Raw genomic sequence first — 20,346 nt, forward strand, 5'->3', positions numbered from 1 at the left:
TTTTTTTTATGGCGTTAATGTTTTACTTTTATTTTTTAAATGCATTGTTTTACCAGCACGGTGCTTTACCTCCGGGGTCAACTTTGAGAGGAAGAGCAAGACGGAAATTCCTTCCTGTATTCATAAAAATGTCAAGTTGTTGTCACCCTCTGCAGGCAAGCTGTTTAACACAGGGTGGAGACACTATACACAGCGGTTTAGCAAGCTGCTGTGAAGCTCCTCCCCCTTTAAAAGGGGGTGGAGCTTGGGGCCTGGTGGGAGGGGCTTGGGTGAGCTGTGGGTGGACTGGTGAAGAGGGATGGGTGAGGTGTAAAGGAGATGGGAGCTGGTCCGATGTGGGCGAAGGGCAAAACAGGAGGAAAGGTTGGCATCCCCTACTTATTCATAACTGCATCATGCCAGAAGAACCAAAGAAGAATGTTGCATCAGAAGAAGAGCACTTCCATCTGTTTCCCTGGACCAGTTTCTGCTTGAGAAATCACATGGGACTTTGGTTGTTGTTAAGTTTCACAGCATGAAGATACTGAACGGAAATTACAAGTGGCAGCTTGGGAATTTTGGGGACATGCTTTGCTACCCCAAGCCAAATTCAAGTGTGTCTCCGCATCCGGGGTTCAACAAAAATGTAATTTACTTTCAATTGATTCCATCAGGCTCCGCTTTCGCAGGCCGGCCTAGAAGCAGCCATTCCGTCAGGCGACAGGAGGAGAGAAAAGGAACCACGGGGCTTCCTTATCGGCTCAGCTGAGAGATCAGCAAGTTCCAGCTTTTTCCTCTCCTTCAGCTTGTTCCACTCCAGCCAGTTGTGACGAGAACCTTGCAGTGAAGAACTGGTGCCCAATTTTGCTTTGCTCTCCCCTCCTATTTCCCCATCACTTTTTTCCTTTTGTGCTGCATCTTCTAGATAGTGCAAGGATTATTATGACAGAGATTGCTTTGCCAGCCAGCTCTTTTTGAGGCTTGCCATTTTCGTTTTTTATTCGCTTTTAATTTGGCAATATATTTATATGAAAGCAGAGTTTATAAATACTGAAATAAAAAATTAATAAATCGGAATGTCGGGTGGTACAATTCTCCCCAACCCACCCAGCGTTGGGTCTACTTTATTTTTGCTGCGTTGATAGTGCTCTTGTTGCAACCCTCCTGAAATCAGACCCGTGGCCCAGTAGGCTGAAGACCAATCCTTTTTGAAGGGGTCTCCTGTGGTTCAGATCCCACATTTTACCAGCAAACCTTTCCTCCCTCCCCGCTGCAGTCTCCCCCTTTTGCACCAGTCAAGTGATGTTATCCCTTGCATGACACACTCCCAAGTTAATCACAGGGTGCAGGTATGCACCTGGGGAAAAAGAAAACAGCGATTATATCTTTGAAAGCAAACAGGAGAGGTTTATTTTTAAACACAGATGAAGGAGGGTTGCTTGTCCGGCCCAGTCACGCTGACTGCTAGGAGTCCAGACCATTGGAGAGTTGGAAATAGGAACAAATGTCAAGCCCAAAAGTGCACAGATTTCCTCCAACTTCCAGATCAGGACTGGGGACCTTTTTCATCCCGAGGGCCACATTTCCCCTCTGGGAAGTTTTTCAGGGGCCGCATGCCCGGGGTGGGCAGGGCCAGAGGGAAAAATGGGCGGAGCAACAACTGGGAACATAAGCAGTTCAGGGATGCATTCTGACCAGGCCAAAAACACCCCAGGAGGGTGCAAAGCAGGGCTACTGAGGGGGTGTCCGGGGGCCAAACAAAAGAGGGCTAGAGAGCAACATTCAGTCTGAGATGTCCCACTTCAGTTCTAGAAGCAACAGCTGGGCTTTGATGACTCTTTGTTGCACCATCAGCAAAACGACAGAGATCCTGATTTATTTATTTCAGGGTGAAGAGCCTGATGGGGTGTATTTGTTTCGGCAGGGGGAGAAGGCAGACTTGGAAGAAGTCTGAAGATGCTTCCAAACTGGGGCTTCTCCTCATATTGCAAATAAACAGGAAATTCTAAGGAGTTGGTTCCCATGGGTTGGTGGGCTTAACAACCCCCCCCCCCGTTGCTGACCATTTCTTCCCACACTTCCCGGAGGCGAATGACCTAAACCTTTGAAAATGCAAGGCAAAACTCTGGCCTCTCCTTCCCTTATTTGGGAGCGATTCACAATTATGCGGCTTCATTCAAAAGTCTCTTTCAGCCTCTGCCGACCAAAAGGAGAACTGCAACGGCCCTCCCACCTGATGTTCTATCGGATCTTATTTTTAAACCGGTATTTTGGTGGGGAAAGGGGCCTTCGGACGGTTGGCCCGATTGTTACTGACATGTCACAAGGGACTACATTTGTAGTCGTTTAGGATATTTAAAAAAAAGGTTTGGTCGGTTTAGAATATAATCCAGCAACAGGGCAGCACATCCATACTGGCTGGAGTGTGTGTGTCCTTAGGTTTGGCCTGATCCAGCTATGGGTCTCTTCTGGTGTACATATGGAACCTCCAGGTCCAGAGGCAGTCTACCTAAATCCCTAGGTTGTTAAGGGAATTTGGCCTTGGTGAGAACAGGGCAAGATCCACCAAGGTTTCTTAGATCCTTCTTATGTCCTCCCGATAGGGCTGGGAGAGACCGCCTGCCAAAACCCTGGAAAGCCACTGCTGCCAGTCAGTGTAGACCAGCTTAGATGGACCAATGCCCCCAACTCAGTAGAAGGGAGCTGATAACTAATCCATTGCAATTGCAACCTGCAACTGCTTCCTGTGTCTTAAGTCAACAGCTTTCTTCAGAACCACAAGGACAAGAGTTTTTAATTTTTAACTGCCCTGTGAACTTCGAAGAAAGGGTGGTGCAGAAATTAGAAAAGGAAATAAAAAGGTAAAGGTAAAGGGACCCCCTGACCATTAGGTCCAGTCGTAACCGACTCTTGGGTTGCGGCGCTCATCTTGCTTTATTGGCCGAGGGAGCTGGCGTGCAGCTTCCGGTCATGTGGCCAGCATGACTAAGCCGCTTCTGGCGAACCAGAGCAGCGCACGGAAACGGCGTTTACCTTCCGCCGGAGTGGTACCTATTTAGCTACTTGCACTTTGACGTGCTTTTGAACTGCTAGGTTGGCAGGAGCTGGGACCGAGCAACGGGAGCTCACCCTGTTGCGGTGATTCGAACCGCTGACCTTCTGATCGGCAAGTCCCAGGCTCTGTAGTTTAACCCACATCGCCACCCGCGTCCCAAATAAAGAAATACTCCCCCTTTAAAGGAAGAGCTGTGGCTCAGGGACAAAGCAGAAGGTACCAGTTCAATCTCCAGGTAGGGACCGGAGAGACTCCCTGTTGGAAACTTAGCTGCCTAAAACTGTGAGCAGGGAAACCTAAGTAAGTTAACAGAACAAAGTTTGGGGTGCCATGGAAGCGAATGCTGAAGCCATCGCAGGAGGAGAAGTCCACGTCGACAGAAGCCGGACGGCATTTCAAAGTCCTTTTTAGGTATTTTTAAGAGAGCACAAACTTCAAACCTATGGGTCGAGACAAGGGTTACTTTATTTCCGCACATTTTCTCTTTAATTCTTTCGCACCCAACTCTCCCTTCCTTCCTCTTTCTACATAATCAACAACAACAACACAGTCATCTGCAATTGCCCAGCAGGACCCGGACGAAAGGAGGGTGCCAAACCCCCCCTCCCCATCACCTCCCCCACCGCTACAAGAAGCAGCAGCTTCAAAACTCCAAAATCTTGGCTGCACCCAAGGTCTCAGTGGAACGGCTGACAGGTGGGCCAGTGATGTGCGACAGATGTGGGGTGGTGCGCTTTTTGCGTGTTTTTGAGAATGCGTCTTTTTGACTATTTTTATTTATTTATTTATTTAGAAAAAAAGCAAACACCAGAAGATAGAGATGAAGATGATGTAAAAAAATTATATATATATATGTATGTATATATATATATATATATATTTATATATATATGATTCACATCTATTTACAGTATGGCTAGGAGGCGGGGGAAAGTATAGGAATAGGAGGCTAGAAATATATCCATGTTGTGAACTGTCAGCCTGCAGGCCAGAGATGGCCCAAGAGCCAGATTTGGAAAGCCAGCCCCCAGCTCAATTTACCACCGCTGCCCGTTTGCAAGGATGCTCTGGGGTGCCTACTGGCCACACGCCCTTCCATCGCCACTGGCCTGCAGCCCCCTGACGGCTCTCAAATGGCCCCTGAGCCCCAAAAGAGGGTGCTAAGTCACCCCTGCTGTACGGTAGTTCATCTGGGAGAAACGGAAGCGAACTTTGAGGGGAGGAGTCTTTTGAAAGGGCAGAAGAGAAGGAAACAGGAACCTGACTCCAAGGACAGCCCGCCGCCAAACACAACCCGCTCTAAAACGCCCTGCCGTTTCAGTCCCACCGCCCAGGGAGTGGGCATAGTGGGCAGCGGAACGGAAGGGACAGCGGCTACACAGATACCTAAACACAGAGGAAACGAGCCTAACTCACTCCTGAGAGTCCTCCGTCCTCACTGACCAGCTTGTGCCAAGGTGGGCACACCCCACAAGCTTTCTAGCCAGCGAAGTCTTGCTGATGGCACCTTTTTCTGCACTCATCTGACAACTGTGACAATTTTGAGCTGGTGTCGACTGCCCTCAAATCAAGGTGGGCTTTGTTTTCCCCGCTGGGCCTGTAACCCCTGAAGCATCAACTGGCAAGACAGTGAGAGGAAGTCGGAGGTGCAACCGGTCAGATCATTTGTCAGATATTTTACCGTCTCTGCCGCCTCGGCCTGCCAGCTCCTCTTGGAAAAGACACACACAGAGAGACACTCGGATGGTCACCGCTCAGTTTTAAAAAATAATAATACGTGAAGCCATCCATCTTAATTTTTACATTGCCCTTTCCTCCCCTTGTCTTTACTCCAACCCATCTGACAGCCCCAAATTCTCTTCTCAGCCCAGAATGACAGAGGCAGAGGGCGACAAAGATGGGAGAGTGGCACATTCCTGTGTCAGAAGTGCAGAGAGAAAACTCCTGGGAGCGGAGGAAGGATAGTGGGATGTGTTTTTTCCAGGAGATGCAGCATGGTAAAAAATGTTTTTAAATGCAGGCTCGCAGAGGTTCTGGGATCTCGTCGCCAGTTCGGTGGTGAAGCAGAGGACCAGGCAGCTCAAACATGCAGAGCAGCGTGGATTTCAGGCGTTGGCAGCAGAGCAGGGCTTCCGGGGACTTCCAGCTTTCCTGAAGTTTCTAGCCTTCTAAGACCACAGGATCAGCATTACTAGCAAGGAATGCTTGGTGAAATCCCTCAAGCCAAGAGATGAGGCGGGACGAGATTGCCAAAGGTCACAGGGGGAAGAGGCTTCACACAAACACTCTGCTGCGTTTTTCTTGCAACACCGCCCCACCAAAGAGCTGTCAACTCAAGAAGGCAGAACATTTAACAGGTGGGGGTCTCGTTCTATGGATACTGCAGAGAACTTTCTCGGGTGTCATCGAAAGGCAAAGCCCAGGACAGTAGCTAGGACAGAGATTCCCCCTGCCGCCATTTTTTACTTTCTCATTCGCCCTCACAGCCCTGTAACAAATGGAGCCAAATTAATTATTACAAACTCTGTTGTAGGCTGCGAGGACCCACACAGATGGGTGGGGCAGAAGCAAGATGCTAGATTTTGTTTTTAAATCTTTCCAGCAGCAGCAAATTAATCTTTTGTGCTTTTTTCTTTTCTTTTAGAGGATAAGTTCAGCTCTGCCAGTTGCTGTGTGCAGTATTATTCCAGAAGCCTCAAGGACAGCCATCGGGAAAAACTTGCTCCTTGCTACAGGATTGGTTTCCCTGAGCCAGCTGTCCTCAACCTGCTGCCCTCGGGCTGTTTTGGACTACAACTCCCATGAGCCTGTGCTGTCTGGGGCTGATGGGATTTGCAGTCTGACGCATCTGGAAGGCCTATTTGGCAAAGGATGTCCTAAACACGAAGAGACAATAAAATCCTAATTTGTTGAGTGGGTGGAGAACCAGAGATTTAGTGTGGGCGACAGTGGGAAATCAACTAAAGGATGAGAGATTTCATTTCGAAGTCTGCCAGAAGCTGAGCCAACTCTTAAGGTCAAGCTAACTTGGCCGTAGCTCATCCCACTTAAGGCACTGAATTTTGTTAATTTGAAAATCCAATTAATTTTTTTTTGGGGGGGGGAGTCAAGGGATTGGAGGTGCTGAATGGCAGAACTCAGCTCAACATTTTTTAAGGAAAAGGTTTTTCACACAACGAGACCCTGGGAGGTTCAAACAGAGCTGAGCATCGAGGTATATTGATGTCTGTGGAACCAAATGGCCACTGCCAAATAAAACCCTCAAATTTGTCACCCGGGACCCAGATGCTTGAATTCAAAGCTAAAAGATTTCTGTTATAGTGATCATGATTCTCTTACCAATTCTCTTTTCTCAAATAGAAATCCGACCTGCTTTCCTTAGGCATAAAAGTTATTTTATTTATGCTCACTGACTGCATTGGGGATGGATTTGTGTCCATTTTCTAAACGCTTTTTTTTGGGGGGGGGGGGAAGAGTTAAAAGTTGTCAAGAACAACATTGGAATCAAGGTCACTTCCAAACAAGGCAGCATCACACCCCGTGAACAGAATACCTTGCAGTTTGGTAGAGGGCAGCGATGGAGAGGGAAACTCTGTAGGTCAAGGATTTCAGCACCCGTTTACAAACTAAGCCAAGGTCCTAGTCCTTAAGCCTCCAAAGGACATGGGCAATATATTTTGCTGCAATGTCAGAAGATGAGCGCTGCCAGATCGGCTGAGATCTCTCCTTCCCAATAATCAGGACTGAGAAGCAGCAAACATCTCTGTGGCCCCTACAATTTCCTCGACTGATCCAGATAACCGACCCTCTGCCTCCATTGGCACAGAATTTCATGTTGTGGTTTTTAAAAAATCCACGAGGGAAGCACAGCCATTTGGGGAGTGGGGTGCTGGGACTTTGAGCCACCCACGGCCACTCTGTCAAAGGGCCCTCGGGGAAAAGCTAGATGCCGACCAGTGCGACAGTGGCGGCCTGCCTGTTTGCTGAAGAGCCATGTGAAACTTAAAACTCTCCACATTCTTTACACCTGCCTAAAGTTGGTCTGACAAAAACGCTTTTCAAAACTCTGCTTTGAAACGAACACAGCACCCCAAATCCTCTGTAAGTTGATAACGGACCGCCTACCCCTTAAAAGCCACATTGGGCCAAAAGTCGGCTCAGGCGGCCTTTGGGGTGGGATATGGAGCTCTGTGAGAAGAAGCCTGCCCCCTGCCCCTCCTCAGTTTGCCAAAGAGACACAGCGTCCACCAAAACCCGCTGCGTGGAGACTTTTAGCAGCCTAGCTCACCCACAAGGTCACGGACCAAAGTCCATCAAGCTTTTGCCATCTTAGCTTAGAAAATATTGAAATGAAACAAAAAATCCTGTTGGAACCAGCCCTTCCCCAACCTAGAGCCCTCTCTAGATGTCTTGGACTACAATTCCCATCAGCCCCTGCTAGGAGGGATGCTGAATGGCACCCTCGGACGTGCCAGGTGTTGGGCTCAGAACACCAGAGCCATGATGCTTTAGACCCCAGAGGGAAACAACACGCAGAACTAGCTGAATCTTGGTCTAAAAACCAGCAGGGTTCTTCTTATGACAGCTGGCAGAGTGATGAGGCTCAAGAAACTGTGCCGTGTCTCAAGCAGCCCCCAGTTCTAATCTCACCCCTGTAAATAGCTTGTCTCTCTCGGCCGCAAGGCCCTGGCTCACCACCTGCCACGTGGGGGCAAGCATCCTGGACTACCTTCATAGGGCTGTTGCCACAATGGCTGTGTGCACCCGGGCATGTTATATAAAAACACTTAGTGTTATTCTTAATTATGATCCTGCTCTTAGGCTTTCTCCGACGCCACTGGCAGTTCCGGATCTCGCTTTCAGAGTTCACAGCGGGGGGAAACTCACAGGTGGGGCTGGTGCTATTCCACTGGCCTTCCGCAGCGTCGCAGGAACAAGCAACGGCAGCATAGAAAAATCTGGCTTTGGCCCGGCAGGACACCCCCCACCCCACTTGAAAGTGAGGTTCTTAACTCATCCTGACGGGTGAGCGAAATTTAAGAACCTCTTTTCAGTGCCCATCAAGAGAAAGGAGGGCGGGGAGGAAAGGACATCAGCTTAGAACTGCAAAGAATAAACCACGTCCACGTGCCAGGCTCCTGGTTTGGGATTTGTATAAATATTTCCGACGGCTAAAACGAGTCCTGCATTATCCCAGCCTTATGATACAGCAAAGTTCAATCCATCTGACCAAAAAAAAAATATACATAATAAAAATAAATCAAAAAAAACCCAAAAGGAAAAAAAAAGAAGAAAACTCATCAGGAGGCGGAGGAGCGCAGGTTACCCTGCCAGCTTGCTGGTCACGAGGGAGGATTTCCTCTGCGGGAGATCTTGGGGCGTTGGGATGTGGTCTCCCGTCACCAAGTTCTTGTCGGTCCCTGCGGTTGGCAGCTGCTTGTTCTTGATCTTGGCCTTTGCCATGTTGTAATCCCCCGAGTCGAAGTACTTTTGCTGAAAAGCGGGAGAGACAAATGTGTATGTTTAGAATCTGGGTCTAGCTTTGAAGGTGACCCAGAAACTATAACTAATCCAGAATGCGGCAGCTAGACTAGTGACTGGGAGCGGCCGCCGAGACCACATAACACGGTACTGAAAGACCTACGTTGGCTCCCAGTACGTTTCCGAGCACAATTCAAAGTTCTGGTGCTGACCTCTAAAGCCCTGAACAGCCTTGGCCCAGTATACCTGAAGGAGCATCTCCACACCCATCATTCAGCCCACTGAGGTCCAGCTCCGAAGGCCTTCTGGTGGTTCCCTCACTGTGAGAAGCCACGTTATAGGGAACCAGGCAGAGGGCCTTCTCGGTGGTGGCGCCCGCCCTGTGGAACGCCCTCCCACCAGATGTCAAGGAAATAAACAACTATCTGACTTTTAGAAGACATCTGAAGGCAGCCCTGCTTAGGGAAGCTTTTAATGTTTGATCTTTTATCGCTATTGTTATTATTGTTATTATTAATATTAATATTCTCCACTGCCCCTGGCTCTAGCCCTTTGCAGCCGTGCTGTAAGCTGTCAGAATTGAACTCTCTCCCTCTCGGCACACATACCCCCTTCTGGAGTCTTTTCATTAGGAAGTCGGAGCCGCCGGGTTTCTGGAGTCCTAAACTGGGGTATTTGGCTTTGAGTTTTGCCTCCTCCGCTCTCTCGGGGATGACCGCTTCCTTCTCCTGTGAGTCCTGAAAGAAAGAAAAACCCGCAAGCAATGAAACCCAGCCGTTTGAGCAAACAGAACTGCTTTGGCTCCTCTCTGACTGTGAGCAACGCTTCCCTGGAAAGCAAAAACTGCGCTTTTGAAGTGGGGACTCCAGGCTGGGACGAACCACCATTCACACCTGCGCCTGTGAAAGGTGAACAAGGGAAAGGGGACTATTTGCTTGGGCAAGGAGAGGTGTGCGCTGGGAAGAGCAGATGTTTCCAATCGGCAAACCAGCTTCTCTTGCAGACGGGGAAGAGAATGCATGTTTCTCCTGCTGATTATTTGCATAAAGATGCACAACTCCCCTTGTCTCAATGCCGATTCATTTCTCAGAGCAGTTACATTTGATTTGGGAGTCCAGCTGGCCCAAAAGATGGGTGCCCCCCAACGCTTGTCAAATATAGGAATCATCCTGGGACCAGTTGCAGCAGGAGAGCAGGGCCCCGGGGCTTATATAGAGCTTGTTCCAGATCCTTGCCCTGCCTTAATGTTCACCTTGGTGTCAGTCACGCCCTTTCAGCCTAACCTAGCAAACAGGGTCAATGCGAGGAAAAAGGTGGACCTTCTAAGTTGCTGAGATTTTCATCCTTTGAGTTAAGTTAAATTAACCCTCACCTCCTTCATTCATTCATTTTATTTCTCATACAAACAAAAAGTCACGTTCACAGTGGCTTACCACAAGAAAACGAATGCATTTCAAAAACCAAACAGTGCAAAAACGATTTCACAATGACATAACAGAACAAAACACAACAGCATATATATAACACCCTTACTGTTATTACTACAATAGCAACATCAGTATTTACTACAATAGCAACAACAGTATTTGTGGTTTAGCTAAGGTGTTTTAATCTGTGCTGTGAGTTTTGTGTTTAATCCAAGTGGTATCTAAATTGTCAAAATAAAGATGTATGTAACCCTGACCTCCTTTCGAGGAAAGTTGGGCATACATTAATTTTAATTGTTTTAATATATTTTTAAATGGTTACAACTCGACCTAGGACCTCATGCAGGTAAGAAATCTGATTGACAGTAACAATGCCAGGATATAAAGGAGTAATATAGGGGCAATGCTAGTTTTTGCTTTGCTCCATTAAAGGAAGAGAGAGAGAGAGAGAGAGAGACTGAGCAAGCACGAAAGAGAGATGGGGAGAGAGGTAGGTTCAGCTTTTATTGACTTCTGCTGAGTCCCTGTTCCATTATAAACCTCCAGGCCAGGATGCCCTTTGTTGAGTCACGAGCACCATCTGGAACATCCGACTATTTTCAGACCAGCATGTGCCAGAGGGCAGCCATGCTCCCGAATGCACTGCCCTTGTCCCGTAAACCCAGCTCGTTCTAACATTTTTAGGAAAATACACACCACTGCTCCTCAGTTTTAATTGGGAGTGGGGGGCGGGAAGGGAGGGAACACTTTTGGGAAATGCTGCTACCTGTCAGGAGGCTTTGGGATGGAAATAAATCACGACTACACGGTCTAAAAGGAAAAAACTCACTTGCAGAGAAGTTACACCCCAGCTCTCTTATTGACCCAAGGAGGAGACGGTACAAGCCAGGTCCGTAAACCAAGGAGGGGTCGGGGAGACCCAGGTCTCTCTGCCAGCAGGCTAGAAGCCGTTCCACTTGGAAAGAAGCCAGTCGTAACTGCTATGCTAGAGATGTGTGAGGCAAGCTGGCAATTGTAATGTGGCTAAATATCAATTTTCCCATAGATTTGGGCTGCAAGGTGTCAGATGAGGCACCTTCCATGACCACTGAAACACAGAACTGGCAGAGACACATCTAGATCTTCCTTGGAGGTTTTTGAGCAGAGGTTGAATGGCCACCTGTCATGGATGCTTTAGCTGAGATTCCTGCATTGCAGGGGGTTGGACTAGATGACCTTTGGGTCCCTTCCAACTCTACGATTCTAGACCAACATCCCGAACGACAAGGGAGGTAGGATCCACAAACCTTAGCAACAGATATTACATTGCTGCAACACAACAAGGCCAGGTGTGTGGTTTTTTGAGGGAAGAAGAACCTGTTAAAAAACAAATCAACCCAAGTTTCTAGTCCTCAAGGTGCTCACTTATTATTTACTGCTTAAGAAGCATTTCTGAGAGCTCCCATGCTTTCATCCCAGTCATTCTCTTGCTCATCCTCATGGGAAGACGTCTGCAGACAGAGTTCCCTTCTCTCTTTGCTCGGAGCCTCCACACCTGGCGCTGGAAGCTGCTGAGCTCAGCTCAAGGGCCTCTGCCTCCAAGTTGGAAAACCGCATTTGAATGTCGGAGCTCAGAAAAACTTTGGAAGGCCACCTCAGGCTCTCCTGATACACTTCCTAGCAGAGATCACTGGAAGGAGCACTGGGTCAGAGTTCAGATCCCATCACCGGCCATTAAACCCTCACTGAGCAGGCAGGGTCAGAAGTCCTGCTTTTGTCAGGACTTCCGGGTTGGCGCCATCGCCGAATGGCGGACTCCCTCTGAGCTCCGGAGGGAGCCTGCTCGGCAGGGGCTGGGTCCTACCGCGCTGGCGACGCGGGGACCCTCAAAAACCATGGGCGCTGAAACCCATGGACATGGTGACTCGGCTGGCACCTTTTGCGCCCCCCGACCTGCGAAGGAGCCTTTTTAAAGGCTGCGGAACGGGTGACGGGGGGGTGGTGCTTTGAGTCCTCCGCTTCCCCTGCCGAGCGAAGCCGCATGCCATTCGACGGAGAGCGCCGACTTCTTCTATTGAAAATTTGGACTTAAAAGAATAACCCGTGAGTAATTGGAACCTGGACTAAAAAGGGGGATAATTTTTTTAAAAAAATTCGGAGCGAGCGGGGGAGGCGCAAAAAGGAAGTCAGCCCCCCCCCGTCGTAGAGGCGTTAAAGTAAAGGATTTGACAACTAAGATCGAGCATAACCCTATTTTGACAAAGTTACTAACTTCGCGATGGAAAATTATAAGACTGAGCTGGAGGAGAAAAGTGGAATTGAATTAAAAAGTAACACCCCCCCCCCCGAATCCTGGGAGCGATTTGTGAGAGCACCGGGAGAAGAGAAAGAGAGGTTTTGACAGCTGTCAAAGAGCTGTCAAAGCGGAAGAACAAAAAAGAGAACTTTGTTACGAGGACTTTGCCGGTTACATTTGTTATAAATTGGATATAAATTGTTTAAAACAAGGAATAACAAGTTATTTTGACTGGTGGGCGTGATCTGGAAGGGAATTGAGTTATTGCAATTCACCTAGAGGAGCTGAGGGATATTACAAGTATTGTTGGCTTGGAACTTGAATAGAATTTTTTATCTCCTGGGAAACTGCAGAAATGGAACACTATTTTGTCTACAGAGGTCTACACACTAAAGGAGACAATAGATTTATCTATTGAAGAATGGAAGGGACTTGGCATAATGTTTTGTTCCTGAATAACAGAGCCTCTGCAGAGGAATTAGAAGCTTTTGGAATTAGAACATTTGTGCAGGAGAGCAGGAAAAAAAAAAAAAAGGAGGAGAGAGATCAACAAGAACAACAGGAATTGGACAAAGTTGGAAGTGGGAACATTTGGGACATCCAGATTTGAAAGGTCTAAAGAAATAAAATTGGAGCCTTTACTCCTAAATATAAAAATCTGGATGGAAGAAATGGGCCTTTTTGAGATAGACTCCTTCCAAGATTGGACATTCGAAATTAAAGATGATTGGTAAAGGACTATGGCCTAGATAGATGTGGGAGCTCCAGGAAGACATCAGACGTTGAAGAACATTGGGAACGCAACCGGGAAAGGGGGGAGGGAAATTTGGAATCCAAAGGGTGTAAAATTATATTTGATTATCTTAATTATATTTTATAATTTTATTTTAATTAATTATATTTGATTATTTTAATCTGTATTGTATATTAAAGGAGGGAACGCGCGGAAGGGAACAGGTCGATTTTAGGGGATGGGAAAATATTTTTAAAATTGGGCTAATGATAATAAGTTCAAAATCTGGGATAAGAACTTGCTGAATTTATTTATAAGAATTGGAATACAAGAGGGGGGAGGGAGGGGAAGTCCTGGAAAGATGTTATTGAAAATAAGATTTTAAATTGGGATGTTTTGTTCTTTTTATTTTGTTGTAATTGGAAATTTCTAATAAATATTATTAAAAAAAAAAAGAAGTCCTGCTTTTGTGGTGCTTTGTTGTTGTTTAGTCATTTAGTCATGTCCGCCTCTTTGTGACCCCCTGGACCAGAGCACGCCAGGCCCTCCTGTCTTCCACTGCCTCCCGCAGTTTGGTCAAACTCGTGTTGGTAGCTTCGAGAACACTGTCCCACCATCTCGTCCTCTGTCGTCCCCTTCTCCTTGTGCCCTCCATCTTTCCCAACTTCAGGGTCTTTTCCAGGGAGTCTTCTCTTCTCATGAGGTGGCCAAAGTCTTGGAGCCTCAGCTTCAGGATCTGTCCTTCCAGTGAGCACTCAGGGCTGGTTTCCTTCAGAATGGAGAGGTTGGATCTTCTTGCAGTCCATGGGACTCTCAAAAGTCTCCTCCAGCACCAGAATTCAAAAGCATCCATTCTTCGGCGATCAGCCTTCTTTATGGTCCAGCTCTCACTTCCATACATCACTACTGGGAAAACAACGGCTTTAACTATGCGGACCTTTGTTGGCAAGGTTTTAGTTCATCATTTTAATGTTCGAACAAGAGAATGCACAGCCAAGAGGTCTATCCCTCAAGACTCATCCATATGTAAATTCAACACACCCCTTTCCCTGTTTATACAGCTTCCCACCAACAGGCCCTCCCGGGCCTGTGTTCAGTTCTTCCTCCACCCCACCTTTACATGCCTTGCTCTCACTCTTTTCCTCAGGCACCTGCCTTACTTAACCTTCCTTCTCTCAAGTCCACAGCTGCCCACCTTTATTTGCTTTGTTCCTCCTAGCTTTTAAGGAACTCCTATTTCTCCACTGCGCCTGCCCGCAGCAAAATCACATTTCGCTCTCTTCATGGCCTGTCAATATCCTGTGCCTGACAGATGCACTCCATGACATCACAGCATTTCAGCCAATGGTGACGGGCCTTCACAGCTATTTTGTTTTTTTAAAGCCCATCATGAAATCTCTCTGCAGGAATAATTTTCTGACAGAGCTGCTTGACAGCGGAGTGGACTGCCTGGGAAGATGAAAAACTTACCTCATTGGAGGTTTTTAAGCAGAGGCTGGATGACCACCCATCAGGGATTATTAATTATAATTCTTGCACATGGGGGCCGCTTCCAACTCTACAGTTTTATGATTCTATGAATGCTCTGTACTATCTTTATTATTATTATTTTTTAAAAGCCTCTTTATCTTGTGCATTAGGAGGAAGCAAACACTGTCTCTGGGAAAGACAGAACGCTTGAATGGTTAAATTACCAGGCGGTAGCTAAGAGCAGAATCTGTGGGCAGCGTTCACAATAAGTGGATGACTCAGGAAAGTGGATGACACAGGAAAGGCAAAACAAGGGGCGAAAATAATACTTGTGTGGAGGAATTATGTGGGATGAGGGAGAATGGCTTTTGGTAGTGTTATGTCAGCGCAGCAAGCGATCCTCCGCTCGGGGGGGGGGGGCGATGTGCGTCAGCGCAGCATTCAGTACTAAGCCTCCAGGGCAGGGCTCCTGCCTTTCCCACTTTTGAACCGGGTGTGCCGGCTAGTATAGATGCATTATAAATAAATCTGCAGCTAATTCTGCTCTTTGGATTGCAGCTTCTGTGACTCAGATTCAAGCTGACAAAAGATTCTCTTTTTTTAAAAAAGAACATAAGAACACAGCATCACTCCAAGCCCTGTTTCCAATGCAGGTTTCTTTAACGCTGTCTCTGTACTTCAGGGAGAGTTGGTGATGATGTTATTGTGTAAACAGAAAAATAAATTAGTACAGTAGTACAGTCATACCTCATGTTGCGTCCGCTTCAGGTTGCGTTTTTTCGGGTTGCAGAAACCCAGAAGTACCGGAAAAGGTTACTTCCGGGTTTCGACAGTCGCACATGCACAGAAGCACTAAATCACAACCCGCGCATTGCGAATGCTGCAGGTTGCGAACGCGCATCCCACGTGGATCACGTTCACAACCTGAGCGTCCACTGTAATAACAAGAATAATAATGTAAAAGACAGTACAAGAACAGTTGTGCTAGGGGGGAGGGGCGGTACCTCTGGCTGGGGGACACATGTTCCTTCTGGGGTAGGTTGTTCACCTTTGGCAGTCCCCACCCTGCACTCAGCTCACCTATGGCTCCAAGAAGCTGTCGGCATGTGACAGAGGCCACACCCCAGGAAGCAACTTCAACTGCCCAGCTAAACCAGGTGAGGTGAGGATAGTCGATGGGTCTCAAACCCTCTGTGAGTTAGGGACTTCCCCTGCATGTGAATACAGGCTCTGAAAAACTTAGCCGGCAAGACCAATAGTGGGTCCGAATGTCAAGAAGCCGGTTTCTGCTCGCGCTGTAGAGGGAAGCGAGGGACAGGTGTGGCTCATCAGCCTGGGGAGGGAGTCCATCTAGAAGGAAAACTCTGATCCTAAACCTCCACTGCCTTGCAGGATGTCTTCAGGAGAAGAACTTGGGACTTTTTCAAGCTTCTCCACGAACTCAAAAATCCCATTACAATTAAGAGGAAGGTACAGGATCAAGGGGACAAGGGTGGTGATGTGGTCTAAACCACTGAGCCTGGGCTTGCCAAACGGAAGGTCGGCGGTTCAAATCCTTGCAACAAGGTGAGCTCCCATTGCTCGGTCCCAGCTCCTGCCAACTAGCAGTTTGAAAGCACCCCAAAAAGTGCAAGTAGATAAATAAGTACCACTCTGGCGGGAAGGCAAATGGCGTTTCCGTGTGCTGCTCTGGTTTTGCCAGAAGCGGCTTAGTTATGCTGGCCACATGACCTGGAAAAACTGTGGACAAACATCGGCTCCCTTGGCAAGTAAAGTGAGATGAGTGCCGCAACCCCAGAGTCGTTCGCGACTGGACTTAACTGTCAGGGGTCCTTTACCTTTACAGGATCAAGACCCTCAGCTTGATAAATATTGTTCTTCTTCAAAAAGCAGCAACACAACCTAGATCTCACCCAAGCCAACCTAATTATGTTTGCAGAGCCCTGCAAAAACATGTCAACAGAGATCAACAGACATCACTTATCTGGGCGATGCCAAGCTGGATGCCCCACCGGTGATTCTTGCTTCCTAAAATTCTGTCGCTCTGCTAAAGCTTTTTCCCCATGCCAATCTGAGCTTGGCAGAGACACCAGTCCTGAGCCGTTTATTTGGGGCAACCAGTAACCCAAGCTTGATGTGCCCCATCAGGTGGGAGATCACACACACCCTTCAGCTCTGCCTGGATAGCTTTGGAGGCAGAAATCCCAATTAACCACATAAGGATGAAAAGGGGTCCTCGGTTGAAAATGAGAGGGGCCAGGTTCAAATGGGTGACATGTTCCACCTTTGTCAAGAGACTCCTTTGCATACTCTCAGACAAGCTGCTTGTCTGAGCCCCAGCACCCTGCCTCCAACTGTGACAAGCAGAAAGAGGGGCCTAGAGCTTAGGGATAGAGTGTATGATTGACTCACAAAAGCCCCCAGGTTCAATCTCCAGCTCAGGGCTGGGAGCTAAAGATTTCTGCCACAGACCTTGGTGGGTGACGGCGAGGCACATTAGACATTGCAGGCCATCCCAGATCAATGGTCTCGGACTCTGAATGATGCAGCTGTATTGGAAGGAGCCCTCAGTAATAGCCCTAATAGATGGTCACCCAGCATCTAAATAAGTCACCAGTGAGTAAGAGCCTACCAATGTCCGAAGCAAACTGATCTGCCATCGAACAGCTCATTCCACCAGGAAGTACTTTGTTCAGTCAAAACCCCTTTCTGAACCTGCTGGGATACTACCTTCCTGGAGCAACAGAAAATGAATTTGCTGCATCTTCTCGGACTTGTCCCTTTAAATGCTTGAAAATGGCTACCGTAGCATTTCTCAATGGTGCATTCTCCAGGCTAAACGTGGCCAACCACTCCACCTCTACATTTCCTCATAGGATTTTGATCTCCAAGTCCCATGCCAACTTTGTTACCCTTCTCCTGACATGTTCCTGCTTGTAAATATCCATTGTAAAATATCAGAAAATGTACTGTCTTGGAACCACAAAGGATTTGATCTCATTATCCTTCCCGATAGGAAATTCCCCGCAGACGTCAATTCCGCCTTTGAAATCCCGGTAATGTCAGGGGAAATCCAGATGTATGGTAGCCCTACTTCTTGACGTACCCAGAACTTTATGTTCTCTTTGCTAATTTTGAAACCACATTATTTTGAGCAAGGGGAGGAGAGAAATCTTGTTTGGAAATATGAAGGGCTGATTTTATCTGAGCTCCATCAGATATTTATTTATTGACTGTACTTCTATCCCAACCTTTTTCCTCCAAAGAGTACAAGGTGTATACATGGTCCTCGTCTCCCCATTTTATCCTAAACAGACCTGTGAACTAAGTTAGGCTGAAAGAAAGCGACTGTTCCAAGGTCACTCAGTGAGCTTCAAGGCTGAGTGGGAATTTGAATTGCCCAGGCCCTAGTCTTAAAAGCATGTAGGGCAGCCTCTCTCTCAACCTGACATCTTCCAGATGTTTTGAACTCCAACTCCCAGCAGCCAACATGGTCAATTGGCAGGGATGATGGGGGCTGTGTTCTGAGAATATCGGGATGTTTCCCACTCCTGTTCTATGAGAGTGACAGGTCCCACAAGCCTCGCCATTCTATTTCACACCCACCAGCATTGGCGCAGTAGCCGTGCAACACAGTCCTAGTAAGATTGGCCAGTTGTTACAGAAATTCACAGAAAGCATGTCTGCAAATGGGTATCGCACAGTTTCCTAGCATCTAAGGTTGAAAACCAGCTTTACAGTTGTTCCCCTTCCCCAGTTCCTAGCTCAAATATGTCCCCCCTCAATGATCCAAGTTCAAGAGCATGGAATCTGTACCCCATGATTCTCTACTTTAAGAGCTGAACCAATTCCCGTTTTTCAAGATGTAGAGCTAAGAATTTCTTCTAGTCACTCACCATCCCAGTCCTTAGTGAAACTTATGGAAAATAAGGCTATATTAGTGGCTACTAGCCATGATGGCTAGGCTCTGCCTTCGCACTCAGATGCAGCAATGCTTCTGAAGATGAGTTGCTGGGAACCATGGGAGGGGAGAGAGAGTTGCTCTTGTGCTCAAGCCCTGCTTGGGGGTACCCCGTAGCAGGCATCTGGTTGACCAATGTAAGAAGTGGACTAGATGGGTCCTCAGCCTGATCCAGCAAGGCTCCTCTTATGTTCTTCCGGTTTCAAATGGAACTAGATTTCCACTCAAATGTAAAATCAGTCAAAATGCATATTTAGGGCAATACCAAGCTAACCAGGGCATCAACAGCTTTCCTGAGCTCCTTACTCACATGTGAACATTACTTTTAGTAAAGGTAAAGGGATCCCTGACCATTAGGTCCAGTCGTGACCGACTCTGGGGTTGCGGTGCTCATCTCGCTTTACTGGCCGAGGGAGCCAGCGTACAGCTTCCAGGTCATGTGGCCAGCATGACTAAGCCGCTTCTGGAGAACCAGAGCAGCGCACAGAAACGCTGTTTACCTTCCTGCTGGAGTGGTACCTATTTATCTACTTGCACTTTGATGTGCTTTTGAACTGCTAGGTTGGCAGGAGCAGGGACTGAGCAACGACAGCTCAGCCTGCCGTGGGGATTTGAACCACTGACCTTCTGATCGGCAAGCCCAAGAGGCTCAGGGGTTTAGACCACAGTGCCACCCGCATCCCCAATTACTTTTAATAGGCCAGCCAAGAAGAGAAGACTCCCTGGAAAAGACCCTGATGTTGGGAAAGATGGAGGGCACAAGGAGAAGGGGACAACAGAGGAGGGCGAGATGGTGGGACAGTGTTCTCGAAGAGACCAGCATGAGTTTGACCGAACTGCGGGAGGCAGTGGAAGACAGGAGTGCCTGGCGTGCTCTGGTCCAGGGGGTCACGAAGAGGCGGACACGACTAAGCGACTAAACAAGGCCAGCCGAAATGTTACAAAACAGCGTGCAAGCGAAGCCCCTCCAAACTCCTCAGCGGGAAAGCCATGTGCAGGAAGAGCCCTGCCTTTCACGCTCACGAAGAGATCTGGGAGACCCAAAAGCTTGCACAGTTTTGTGACATTTTTGGTCGACTTAACGGCAACGCGCTCCCAGCAACGGACAAATCCCCTCTTCCCTTTACAGTGTCAACTATGCATTTCTTTAGGGCATAATTAAAAATAGCGGCTTTTTAACCACAGAGATGCCCAAATGAGAGAGAATCCAGGTTGGGGGAGGGGGGGGTTGCTGAAAAAAGCCGGAAGTTCAGAATGAATCTCTATGGTTCCAACGGCCTCCCATACCGGAAAGGGCACCTGCCTGGAAGGCGCCAACCAATGAGCGCCGAGCATCGCTCGGGAGCGACCAATCGGAAGCAGCTTCGAGAGCCGGCGGACCAATCAGGACTCAGACCCACACACCAGAGACAGAGCTCTCCCTCGCTCCCCCTCCCCGACCTCACCTGTTTCTCCTCGCCCGTCTCGTCAGAACGGGCGTCGCCGCCGCCGCCGCCAAGCGGGTCAGACATGACGGGGCCTTGGGCTTAGAGGCAGGCGGGCGAGACGGTGAGGCGCTGGGGCCAGGCGAGGCCGGCGCTCCTGCTCCGGCGCCCTCTTCGCCGCTCTCTCCCGTCTCTTCCACAGCAGAGCCAAAATGGCCGCCGCCTCCACCGCCCCCTTTCTAAAGCTTGGCCCCGCCCCATCCCCCGCTCTGACGTGAGCGGCGGATCTCGGGCCCAATCAGGAACCGAGTGCCAGGAGGCGGGCGGCGTCTCGGCCGACCAATCGGGTGCGGCTTTGTCCGACGAGTGACAGGACAGCCGAAAGAACAAGGAGGGGGGAAACGAGCGGGAGGCGAGACGTTCGAATTAGACGGGCATCTTCTGTAGCCAATAGAAATAAGCGAGGGGGCCCGTTGGGCCAATGAGGGAGCGGCCGGTTATGACCTCGGGAGGGATCAATTGGCAAGAGAGCCAATCCAAT

The 20,346-nt window shown here is 48.4% G+C and overlaps 1 protein-coding gene and 1 long non-coding RNA gene across 2 annotated transcripts; both read right to left on the reverse strand.

Annotated features, from left to right (window-relative positions):
• On the reverse strand, window positions 1–1,163 carry LOC309330204. Its single transcript, XR_014151374.1, has 2 exons — window positions 103–1,163; window positions 1–63 (listed from the first exon to the last, which is right to left on the reverse strand). It is a non-coding gene; the product is annotated as an uncharacterized lncRNA (long non-coding RNA).
• A 2,318-nt stretch (window positions 1,164–3,481) lies between these two features.
• ENSA (endosulfine alpha) lies at window positions 3,482–20,025 on the reverse strand. Its single transcript, XM_081841479.1, has 3 exons — window positions 19,827–20,025; window positions 9,124–9,252; window positions 3,482–8,527 (listed from the first exon to the last, which is right to left on the reverse strand). Exons 1-3 carry the CDS (start codon window positions 19,890–19,892, stop codon window positions 8,357–8,359), a joined length of 366 nt encoding a protein of 121 aa, XP_081697605.1. The 5' UTR covers window positions 19,893–20,025; the 3' UTR covers window positions 3,482–8,356.
• Between the last annotated feature and the right edge of the window lie 321 nt (window positions 20,026–20,346).

This window comes from Podarcis erhardii (assembly GCF_964252035.2).
Source record: "Podarcis erhardii genome assembly, chromosome: 15".
Lineage (NCBI taxonomy): Eukaryota > Metazoa > Chordata > Lepidosauria > Squamata > Lacertidae > Podarcis > Podarcis erhardii.

What these genes read in the sequence shown, in the direction of transcription:
- ENSA (XM_081841479.1), bottom strand. Translation starts at nt 19,892, where the DNA reads ATGTCTGACCCGCTTGGCGGCGGCGGCGGCGACGCCCGTTCTGACGAG. An exon ending in AGACGGGCGAGGAGAAACAG is followed by an intron (nt 9,253 to 19,826) that starts GTGAGGTCGGGG and finishes TCTTTCTTTCAG; the next exon opens with GACTCACAGGAGAAGGAAGC. An exon ending in TGAAAAGACTCCAGAAGGGG is followed by an intron (nt 8,528 to 9,123) that starts GTATGTGTGCCG and finishes CCCGCTTTTCAG; the next exon opens with CAAAAGTACTTCGACTCGGG.